The 12026-nt window shown below is 40.4% G+C and overlaps 3 protein-coding genes across 3 annotated transcripts; all 3 read right to left on the bottom strand.

Moving 5' to 3' along the window:
* Nucleotides 1-3277: 3277 nt before the first annotated feature.
* Nucleotides 3278-4286, bottom strand: LOC142938789 (histone H1-like). Its single transcript, XM_076082190.1, has one exon. It carries the CDS (start codon nucleotides 4222-4224, stop codon nucleotides 3685-3687), a length of 540 nt encoding a protein of 179 aa, XP_075938305.1. The 5' UTR covers nucleotides 4225-4286; the 3' UTR covers nucleotides 3278-3684.
* A 2625-nt stretch (nucleotides 4287-6911) lies between these two features.
* On the bottom strand, nucleotides 6912-8887 carry LOC142938782 (histone H1-like). Its single transcript, XM_076082177.1, has one exon. It carries the CDS (start codon nucleotides 8825-8827, stop codon nucleotides 8273-8275), a length of 555 nt encoding a protein of 184 aa, XP_075938292.1. The 5' UTR covers nucleotides 8828-8887; the 3' UTR covers nucleotides 6912-8272.
* A 1782-nt stretch (nucleotides 8888-10669) lies between these two features.
* On the bottom strand, nucleotides 10670-11884 carry LOC142938780 (histone H4). The gene has a single exon (XM_076082175.1). The coding sequence runs from the start codon at nucleotides 11870-11872 to the stop codon at nucleotides 11561-11563; it is 312 nt and encodes a 103-aa protein (XP_075938290.1). The 5' UTR covers nucleotides 11873-11884; the 3' UTR covers nucleotides 10670-11560.
* Between the last annotated feature and the right edge of the window lie 142 nt (nucleotides 11885-12026).

Raw genomic sequence — 12026 nt, forward strand, 5'->3', positions numbered from 1 at the left:
GAATCAGAACCGTTTATTGCCAAGGAAGTTTGCACCTACAAGGAATTTGTCGTGGCGGGTGGTGCGTAACGTTTAACAATAAACAATAACATTAAACTATCAACAATCAACACAGTGCAAGAAATAGAAACATATTAAAATTTACAATACAATATAAAATAAAGTGCACAACAAAACAGATAACAGTAAAACAAGTGAAGTGTAAGTGAAATGTTAAAAGTGGCGAGTGTGTTTAAATAAAGAAACAGGGATGTGCAGGGGAGAGCCCAGAAGGAAATGTCCTGGGGATGACAGAGTCAGTGGGGGACCCGGGCTTTGTTAATGAGCCCGACTGCGGACGGGAAGAAACTGTTTGTGTGGCGTGAGGTCTTGGTTCTGATGGACCGCAGCCTCCTGCCAGATGGAAGGGGCACGAATAGACAGTGGTGTATAAAGTACCCAAAAGCCATACTTGAGTAAAAGTAAAGTTACCTTACTGGAAAATGACTCCAGTAAAAGTAAAAGTCACCAATTAGAATACTACTTGAGTAAAAGTCTTAAAGTATCTGATATTTATTGTACTTAAGTATCAAAAGTAATTTTCTGATATTAAATGTACTTAAGTATTGAAAGTAAAAGTACAAGTAAATGCTGTTAATAAAAAAGCAAAGCGTCAGAATTTTGAATTATGAAGTTTATTCTTTTAAGTGCTGTGGCCACCATGACCAAGGACAAGGAGCTGTGTTGACAATAATTGGGTTGGCTGTGATCCATCCAGGAGCAACAATGTTCAACATAATATATTGTACATAAGTATACTTTTGCATCTACTATGAACTTATCATCATAATTCTCCGAAAAGCAATATGACACTATGAAGGAGTTGTAACAGTGCGTTTATAAGTATGCTCATTCCGACTAGAGGATGTAGAGGGCAAATGCATAATATTGTGTTCAGCAAAAAATATCCACTTGATGCATCAGGTCAGTGTTTTGAGAAAGGACACCTGCCTTGTAAACTCCTATGGGCCTGATTTGAACACAATAGGCAAAGGTTTTGCTCAAGCTGAATCTGCAATTGGGCGACTGCTACCATCATAACTCCATCTGATCATCCACAAAATGACTCAAATATTAAAACATGATCAATACTAAAGCAGCACCGAAAGTAACAACCCAGTCATTACTTGAAACTGAAAAATGTCCTGTTCATCTTCAAAAGACAATTATATTACAATGTAGCTTCTTTACATTATATTAGAATGTAAAGAAGCTACAGTGTATAGAATGATTCTATTGAAGTTATTCCTTTTTTAAATGTTTTAGACGAGTCACTAATCACTTTAAAAGAGTGATTATAGCTGATTTAACTTACAGACATGAGATTGATCTTCTCATGTCACTCTCTTTATACAATGATATAAATTCATCCCCGTTTTATTGATATCTTACGAAAAGTTACTCCTCACTTTTCGTGCGTTTTTCCTGCAAAAGTCCAGCAACATGAGTCTGTTTTCGCTTGTTACACGCATACTGTCTTTTCAAAATAAACTTCCATCTTCACAGGAAACAACTAAGGTTTTTAGGCGATGAAACTACTTAGTTAGGTTTAGGAAAAGATCGTGGTTTGCGTTAAAATATCTACGGAAGTGGCGTTGCTTAAGTACGGAAGTCACGTCACAAATAAATCAACATTGGCTTCTCGTTTCACGCACGGCACAAACTGCGGCCTCCTGGAGGAAACACCAGTGTTTGTTTGACCCATCCACCTCTCCTCATCCCACCCGTCCTGTGTGGAATTCTACTAATGTTGTTGCTCGCTAGCTATAGCATGTAGCATCCTGGGCATCACTGGGAATCAAAACACCGCGGCTTTGAGAGCACTTGTTTTTGATTAACCAATGATTTAACTTGTAAGCTAGGACCACTGATTCGCCAAACCTGCTTGCTTGCAGTCTCTGTTCCACCACAGTCCCCGACGTTGGTCTTTTTCTAAAGATAGATTTGATTTTGTAGCGAGTAACGAAGGTTTCAGGGGAAATGTATCGGAGTAAAAGTATCAGTTTTCTTTGCAAAATGTAGTGAAGTAAAAGTCAACAGAAATATAAATAGTGAAGTAAAGTACAGATATCCAAAAAAACGACTTAAGTACAGTAACGAAGTATTTCTACTTCGTTACTATACACCACTGCGAATAGATCATGTCCATTAGTGTCACTGCCATGCATAAACATACCTGTTATCTTGCATACAATACTGAACTATTTAAATAATGGACAGATTCATGTTTCACTCATAACAATGTCCATACACTTGGCATGATAATATACTGCCCTTTGTAGTTGGCTGTTGTGGATAGGAGCTGCAGTCAGGAATATCTTGCAAAAATGATTGCACAAGGATTCATGGGTGAAGTAAATGTTTTTGTTTTTTTTAAAATGCAAATTTACTTTTTTACAACGGTATCTTCTTTTCAAATAATATTGCAGGGTGAGTCCTTGTGTCTGGGATCTTAGTCAGCTGGGGACTGAATAGGCTCTCAGTCAATCACGGGAACCTGACAGAGCCAGCACGTAAAATGCGGCCTCGTGATTGGCACAGCAGCGATAGGGGCGGGTCCTCCTCTTTGTGTGCAGGAGGCTTGGAGGGACAGGTCCAGGCTAGTCTCTCATGCTGTGAGTGAACCGGTGCTCAGCTTGAGAGAGCTCCTGTGTGTTGATGAATGTGTGCATTACTGTCTGAAAGATAACATATTCTGCCTCCATTCATACATTCGCTACAATATGTTGGATTCATGTTAATGTGTATTTAAAGACGTTTACATTTCTGAAAAAAAAAAGAAAAAGAAAAATTGTCTAATCAACCAAAATGTCACGACCCCCCTGCAGTACCTCCGCGGGCCCCCTGTTGAAGACCTCTGCTCTAAAGGATCTGGTTTAGAGTTGTATCTCTTTGGGTATTGTTTTCCCACACTGCTATATTAGAGTGTGAAACCTGTGAATAACATTCACTCTTTTACATATGATTTAATTTATTTTAACATATGACATCCTTTGTTTTAATGAATTGAGGTATTTATTGTTACTATGATTTTACATTAGTTAGATGAAAATAAATCTGGTTTAACAGTGCAAAGTATTACGGTTACATTCTGTCCTTGGCAGGCTTCTTAACCCGTGTGTTTCTGTCGATGGATGTGAAGCTTTGCTGCACATTTATCATTTTATGCGGCTCAATCTTGACTCTCACTATCTTGAACTTCCAGGCAGATAAAATGATGCAGCTGCTCACATTTAGATAGATAGCTAGATGTATACTTTATTCATCCCCAGGGGGAAATTTGTTTGTAGCAGCAGCAAACGAAGTTACAGAGTAAACATAAAAATATGAAAGATGCTCAATATATAAAATACAGCAAGATAACAGAGCAGAATATAAGAAAATGTAAAGAAAATAAAAAATGCATAGTATATACAATAAAATAGAATGGTATAAGTTAACTAACTAGGTAAAAAACAGTAGTACAAGGATCACCAACAGCAAACAGTTAGCAGTGTTGTAGTCAATTGAAGGATGATCTGTCCAGAGGTGATTTATTGTACAGTCTAATAGCAGAGGGCAGGAATGTTCTCCTGTATCGGTCCTTGTGACAGCGGAGCTGGATCAGTTTACTTTCAACTGGATTATAAAACACTGATATTTGTTTTACCTACAATCAGCCATACAGCTAAAACTAAGCCCATCACCCATTGGCTGCATCACACACACATGTTTCTTTGCTGCCGCTGTTTTGGTCTTTTTGGCCGCTGCGGGTTTCTTTGCCTTCTTGGGCGATTTCTTAGCGGCTGCTGCTGGTTTCTTTACTGCCGCTGTCTTTGTGTTTTTGGCCGCTGCGGGTTTCTTAGCTGCGGGCTTCTTGACTGTAGGAGCGGTTTTCTTTGCCGGTTTCTCGACAGCCGTCTTGCTCATCCTGAAGGAGCCCCAGGCCCCGAGCCCCTTGATCTGGACCAGAGTCCCCTTAGTCACCAGGTTCTTGATGGCGTTATTGACGTGGGTGTTGTGGTTCTCCACATCGTATCCTCCGGCGGCCAGAGCCTTCTTCAAGGCGGTAGCAGACACGCCGCTCCGCTCATCGGATGCGGAAACAACTTTAACGACGAGCTGAGCGAGGGTGATCCCCTTCGGCCTGGACACCTTCTTCCTCGCTGCTTTGGCCGCCGCGGGGGCTGGAGCTACTTCTGCCATTTTCTATCGTTGTGTTAGTAGTCACGAGAACACGAGAGTCTGACTGACTGTTGAAGAGCTCAGAGCACGGGGCTGCACTTAAACACACCATGAGAACCGTGGAGACTCAACCCAGCCCGGGACTCCTCAGTGCAGTCTGAAAGCAGAGTCACTTGTGTTTTCTCTTCACTGATAAAGACTCAAAACTAAATGTGGAAGAAGTACTGAAGGCTGACGGTGAAGGGAGCCGATAGCGGACTAGTGTCTCTTCATATTGAAGTCATGTAGAGCTCTGATGAACTCTGTGTTGTGTTTGAGGAGCCTCCAAACCTCACCTCCTCACCGCCGTGGACACCACTGATCAGCGGCTTTTCCCACTCATTTCTCTCTAAAAATGAATTAAAATGCATCAGAGCTCCATCAAAAGTCGTTTTCCAACTGCTCCACATGTTTGTTCAGAGTCTCGATGTGAAAACAACCATCTGATGTTGATCAGTGTTTAATAAACTGAAGTTATTCTGGGAGCAGCAAACACACTGATGATGGTCGAGGCTTATGGTGCAGTTCAGCCAGACTTCCTATCAGAGCTGCTCACTGTGAACATGTCCTCTGCTGATAATAACTTTTAATAGAAATAGTTATACTATTAATGATCAAACACACTGACAAATACACGTTGCTTGTTTTGAGAAGCATGAGTGGCTTTAAATGTTACAGTAACAATGTTTCACTGATAGTTGATGTTCTGCTGATTAAAGTGAGCACTGATGGAGATTTTTATTTTGATGAATAAAACTAATTATTATTGTTATTAATAGTATTCTAAATATGATTATCATTATAATGGTTATAACATTGAATACATTAATCATTGAAAATCGTTCAGTTCCAACTCTTGCAGCTTGTGCGAGTCTGCAAACATAAATGCACATTATTCTACCCAGAGGTGGACTTTTGCCGGCAGTAGATTTCCTGTTTAGTAAAGTCAGTAAACACCCAGAGGTCTGTACTGATCAACAACACACTGCAACCAGTTAGAAGCAATTAACAAGTAAACTTGGGAAACAGCATAAAATGGTGCATTCAGGGGCTCGTCGCGTGATCCCATTGATGACCATGAGCTTTAAGTTGTGATGTGGAAACAACATAAATACAAATAAGATGTATTTTATTGCTAAAAGAGTTCAAAGATCAGCGGCGCATATTCATTTACACTGTCACAACAATAACAACGCATCTGGTAAACTAACGTTACAATTTACATTTCTCTGGTAGCTCAACTGTGAACAGCACATAAAACATGAGATCAATTAAAAACTCGTTTGGATTCAACAGAACATATTTTAATTATTTGAATCAGTTAAATCAATTGAGCAGCTCATTACTATTTTGTTACTGTGACAAATACGTCATTGTTTTTTCTGAGACAATTATAAGTTTAAAAGCCTGATCTGACGTATCTGTCACAATATTTTCATAACCTTTCAGACATTAATTAGTTTGATAAACCTGGTTAGAAGAGTTTAGCTATAATGTAGGACGTGTTATCAAAGCATTAGAATTGTTAAATGTGTTGACACTCACTTTTAGCAACAAAAACAAGCTTTTTGAAATTAGCTCTGCCAAATGTGATGACCAGCCAGGCAGCCATTTTGGAAATGATGTCATTGGTACACAAATTAACTCAAGGTCACATGACCTCACCCGGATCTTCTTCTTCTTCTTGTTTGAGGTTTATTGGCGGTTGGCAAACAATGAATTAGTGCATTACTGCCACCAACTGGTATGGAGTGTGGATCAGGATGTCTAATAGGCTACTTATATACAAAATTAAATTCAAAAGGAAAAGAAAAAAGAAACAAAACGACCTCACCAGGATGTTCAGTATGTGTCACTTAAGAACTTAAAGTCAATTATACAACTGTATAAGGAACTTTCCAGGTTATAAGTGTCTGACTGCTGTGTCATCGTGGCTCCTTATTTAAGCAGTTTACGAGAATATTACAGACCCACACTTCGTATAATTTTATTTTTTCAGATGATGGTTCATACAGAAATAAATTAGTCGAAGCATCTACAAATTTTATTAATTTACTTTTTTACAACGGTATCTTCTTTTCAAATTATATTGCAGGGTGAGTCCTTGTGTCTGGGATCTTAGGGTACTTCTCAAGTCTCTTAATTGTCGTTTCCTCGCTACTCGATCCTCGCTTGAACCGGAAGTTGTTTCTGCGCCGCCATATTGACGGCCGTCCCAAAGTTCTAATGTAGCTCGGAGGAGCGAGGATCGAGGATGGAGGAGGGACCTCGGAGGAGCCATGAGCGAGGAACCACGAGAACAGACTTCCAGGAAGTCTTTTAACGGCCGACACGCCCCCTCATTGTTCATCAGTTATGTGATTGGACGCTGAAGCCGATCGGACTGACTGACTGGATTTTAACACCAGAGTGAAGACAGATCACAGAATAAACTCAAGTTTATATTTGATTAGGTTTCTGATTCACCATCTGGTTTAAATAAATGTTCATTGTAGTCTGAACAACAAAACGACCACAAACAACTTTCTACATTTATTAGAAAGATTTGTGTTTTCATGATCTGATATTTCCCTCAATAACTTTTATTATGAATACAATTAAAGTCAGAGAAACACTTTTTACATCATTCTTGAGGGTTTGATGAGTTTTATCATTTAAGAGAGACAATAATCATATTCTGGTTTATTTAATAATGATGCCACAGTCACAATTTAAAAACGTACAGATGCAGATAATTCATAAATAAGACGATCGCATTCCACCGGTAGAAATCGATCCTGTGCTTATAAACAGAACACAGGACACAGTTTGTTAACAGACTACAGAGAGAAACACCTCTACAGTGGTGATTACTGTGTGTCTTTATTAGTTATTAGTATTATTAGTTACTGTTATTAAGTACAGTGATCATGTGAACAGACACAAACTTCTCAAAAGTCTCTCCAGCTGTTAAAGCCGACTGACAGCTGATCCAGCTGTGATCAGCTGATCCTCTGTCATCAGAAACAGATGTTGCTTCACGTGACGCAACTGAGGAAAGGATGTCTCATGTCTCTTAAAACATATTTCCTCGTTCCTCTCTCCTCGCATGGTTTCCTCCATGCATCCCTGGTGGGAGGGACTAAGACGCAAGGAAAGGATGCAAGTGAGGGAAACGGGGATGCAATTAAGAGACTTGAGAAGTACCCTTAGTCAGCTGGGGACTGAATAGGCTCTCAGTCAATCATGGGGAACCTGACAGAGCCAGCATGTAACATGCGGCCTCGTGATTGGCACAGCAGCGATAGGGGCGGGTCCTCCTCTTTGTGTGCAGGAGGCTTGGAGGGACAGGTCCAGGCTAGTCTCTCATGCTGTGAGTGAACCGGTGCTCAGCTTGAGAGAGCTCCTGTGTGTTGCTGAATGTGTGCATTACTGTCTGAAAGATAACATATTCTGCCTCCATTCATACATTCGCTACAATATGTTGGATTCATGTTAATGTGTATTTAAAGACGTTTACATTTCTGAAAAAAAACAGAAAAGAAAAATTGTCTAATCAACCATAATTTCACGACCCCCCCTGCAGTACCTCCGCGGACCCCCTAGGGGTCGCGGGCCCCCTGTTGAAGACCTCTGCTCTAAAGGATCTGGTTTAGAGTTGTATCTCTTTAGGTATTGTTTTCCCACATTACACTGCTATATTAGAGTGTGAAACCTGTGAATAACATTCACTCTTTTATATATGATTTAATTTATTTTAACATATGACATCCTTTGTTTTAATGAATTGAGGTATTTATTGTTACTATAATTTTACATTAGTTAGATGAAAATAAATCTGGTTTAATAGTGCAAAGTATTACGGTTACATTCTGTCCTTGGCAGGCTTCTTAACCCGTGTGTTTCTGTCGATGGATGTGAAGCTTTCCTGCACATTTATCATGTTATGCGGCTCAATCTTGACTCTCACTATCTTGAACTTCCAGGCAGATAAAATGATGCAGCTGCTCACACTTACTTTCAACTGGATTATAAAACACTGATATTTGTGTTACCTACAATCAGCCATACAGCTAAAACTAAGCCCATCACCCATTGGCTGCATCACACACACATGTTTCTTTACTGCCGCTGTCTTGGTGTTTTTGTCCGCTGCAGGTTTCTTTGCCTTCTTGGGTGATTTCTTAGCGGCTGCTGCTGGTTTCTTTCCTGCCGCTGTCTTGGTCTTTTTAGCTGCTGCTGGTTTCTTTCCTGCCGCTGTCTTCGTCTTTTTAGCCGCTGTGGGTTTCTTAGCTGCGGGCTTCCTGGCTTTAGGAGGCGTCTTGTTCATCTTGAAGGAGCCAGAGGCCCCGGTCCCCTTGATCTGGATCAGAGTCCTCTTAGTCACCAGGCTCACGATGGCGGTCTTGATGCATAACTTCTTCTTCTCCACATCGTATCCTCCGGCGGTCAGAGCCTTCATCACGGCGACAGCAGACACGCCGCTCCCCTCATCCAATGCGGAAACAACTTTAACGATGAGCTGAGCGAGGGTGGTCCCCTTCAGCATGGACACCCCCTTCCTCGCTGCTTTGGCCGCCGCTGGAGCTGGAGCTACTTCTGCCATTTTCTATCGTTGTGTTTGTAGTCACGAGAACACGAGAGTCCGACTGACTGTTGAAGAGCTCAGAGCACGGGGCTGCACTTAAACACACCATGAGAACCGTGGAGACTCAACCCAGCCCGGGACTCCTCAGTGCAGTCTGAAAGCAGAGTCACTTGTGTTTTCTCTTCACTGATAAAGACTCAAAACTAAATGTGGAAGAAGTACTGAAGGCTGACGGTGAAGGGAGCCGATAGCGGACTAGTGTCTCTTCATATTGAAGTCATGTAGAGCTCTGATGATCTCTGTGTTGTGTTTGAGGAGCCTCCAAACCTCACCTCCTCACCGCCGTGGACACCACTGATCAGCGGCTTTTCCCACTCATTTCTCTCTGAAGATGATTTAAAATGCATCAGAGCTCCATCAAAAGTCGTTTTCCAACTGGTCCACGTGTTTGTTCAGAGTCTCGATGTGAAAACAACCATCTGATGTTGATCAGTGTTTAATAAACTGAAGTTATTCTGGGAGCAGCAAACACACTGATGATGGTCGAGGCTTATGGTGCAGTTCAGCCAGACTTCCTATCAGAGCTGCTCACTGTGAACATGTCCTCTGCTGATAATAACTTTTAATATAGTTATACTATTAATGATTAAACACACTGACAAATAAATGTCACTTGTTTTGAGAAGCATGAGTGGCTTTAAATGTTACAGTAACAATGTTTCACTGATAGTTGATATTCTGCTGATTAAAGTGAGCACTGATGGAGATTTTTATTTTGATGAATATAACTAATTATTATTATTAATAGTATTAATAGTATTCTAAATATGATTATCATTACAATGGTTATAACATTGAATACATTAATCATTGAAAATCGTTCAGTTCCAACTCTTGCAGCTTGTGCGAGTCTGCAAACATAAATGCACATTATTCTACCCAGAGGTGGACTTTTGCCGGCAGTAGATTTCTTGTTTAGTAAAGTCAGTAAACACCCAGAGGTCTGTACTGATCAACAACACACTGCAACCAGTTAGAAGCAATTAACAAGTAAACTTGGGAAACAGCATAAAATGGTGCATTCAGGGGCTCGTCGCGTGATCCCATTGATGACCATGAGCTTTAAGTTGTGATGTGGAAACAACATAAATACAAATAAGATGTATTTTATTGCTAAAAGAGTTCAAAGATCAGCGGCGCATATTCATTTACACTGTCACAACAATAACGCATCTGGTAAACTAACGTTACAATTTACATTTCTCTGGTAGCTCAACTGTGAACAGCACATAAAACATGAGATCAATTAAAAACTCTTTTGGATTCAACAGAACATATTTTAATTACTTGAATCAGTTAAATCAATTGAGCAGCTCATTACTATTTTTGTTACTGTGACAAATACGTCGCATTGTTTTTTCTGAGACAATCACAAGTTTAAAAGCCTGATCTGACGTATCTGTCACAATATTTTCATAACCTTTTAGACATTTAGCTTGATAAACCTGGTTAGAAGAGTTTATCTATAATGTAGGACGTGTTATCAAATCATTAGAATTGTTAAATGTGTTGAAACTTACCTTCAACAACAAAAACAAGCTTTTTGAAATTAGAATTAGCTAGTTCTGCCAAATGTGATGACCAGCCAGGCAGCCATTTTGGAAGTGATGTCATTGGTACACAAATTAACTCAAGGTCACATGACCTCACCAGGATGTGTCACTTAAGGACTTAGTCAATTATACAACTGTATTCGGAACTTCCCAGGTTATAAGTGTCTGACAGCTGTGTCATCGTGGCTCCTTATTTAAGCGGTTTCCCCCCAAATTTCATGTTAAACTAACGAGAATATTACAGACCCACACTTTGTATAATTTTATTTTTTCAGATGATGGTTCATACAGAAATAAATTAGTCGAAGCATCTACAAATTTTATTATTTGATAACAGTGATATCAGCAAATACTTGAACCTGATCTATATCCTTAACATCTGCACCAGAATGTATGAAGCAGCGTTCACTTCTCTTGAACTAATGATTGTGAGGAATTGAAGTATTTAAAGCATTCCAAGCATGTTTAATAGCACTCCTAGTGGTGGATATTATATGTTACAGTATATTTACTTATAAAAGTGTTAAACCATAAAAGCACTGTATGTATTGAACACTAAGTATAGTCAATGAACTATTATTGAACTGTGAAAGAGATTAGATTGATGAGTGAGTGAGGGACTTTCAGGTCTCAACCATTCAAGGACATGAGTCGAGTCTGCTGCAACGAAGGATGGCCGGGTGAGGATATGTGTATGCTGCTTTAAGGAAGGAAGAGGACTGACAAGCGGGTCAAAGGCCAAGGAGGGGCTTATCGGATTACAGCCAATCACTGAGCTGATAGACATTTTCAGAGACAGAAAAAAAAAAATGAATTTGTGTTGTTTAGTCAGTTTCATGAAACATTAGGTTATTAATAGTGTGATTCGCTTTGTAACCGTTTTTGCGTAAATAGGATAATAAATCCTTTTGATTCTTACTTAAACCAGCTGTTCCGTTTTTGGAGGTGGTTGAGGAGCACATGGCGTGGGGGAAGGGCGGATTCTCTCTTCGAACAATTATGTTGCCCTAACATGATGCTGTAAAATAATACAATGTTTCAAATAACATGTGCATTATTAACAGGAAGTCAGCTCTCTATTGAGTAAGTGTGTGGCCCTTAAAAGGGCCTTTGTTTATGGTCAACGTGTGACTAGAGTTTAACCGCCGAAGCCGTACAGAGTGCGTCCCTGTCTCTTCAGAGCATACACCACATCCATGGCGGTCACCGTCTTCCTCTTGGCGTGCTCGGTGTAGGTGACGGCATCGCGGATCACGTTCTCCAGGAAGACCTTCAACACACCGCGGGTCTCCTCGTAGATCAGACCGGAGATACGCTTCACTCCACCACGGCGAGCCAGACGGCGGATAGCGGGCTTGGTGATTCCCTGGATGTTATCACGGAGCACTTTACGGTGACGCTTAGCGCCTCCCTTACCGAGTCCTTTCCCGCCTTTTCCTCTTCCGCTCATTTTCACTGGCTGAAGTCTTTCAACAAGATGAAGAATGCTGATGGTTCACTGATACTTAAATCCTGTCTGAGGACGTGATAGAAGACAAGAGGCGGGGCTTCTCTTCTTCTTTGGATTTACCTGAAGGGTGATAATTAAACTCGTTAGCACCACC

The sequence above is a fragment of the Anarhichas minor genome, unplaced genomic scaffold (genome assembly GCF_050575085.1).
Source record: "Anarhichas minor isolate MPS153535 unplaced genomic scaffold, ASM5057508v1 ptg000090l, whole genome shotgun sequence".
Classification (NCBI taxonomy): domain Eukaryota; kingdom Metazoa; phylum Chordata; class Actinopteri; order Perciformes; family Anarhichadidae; genus Anarhichas; species Anarhichas minor.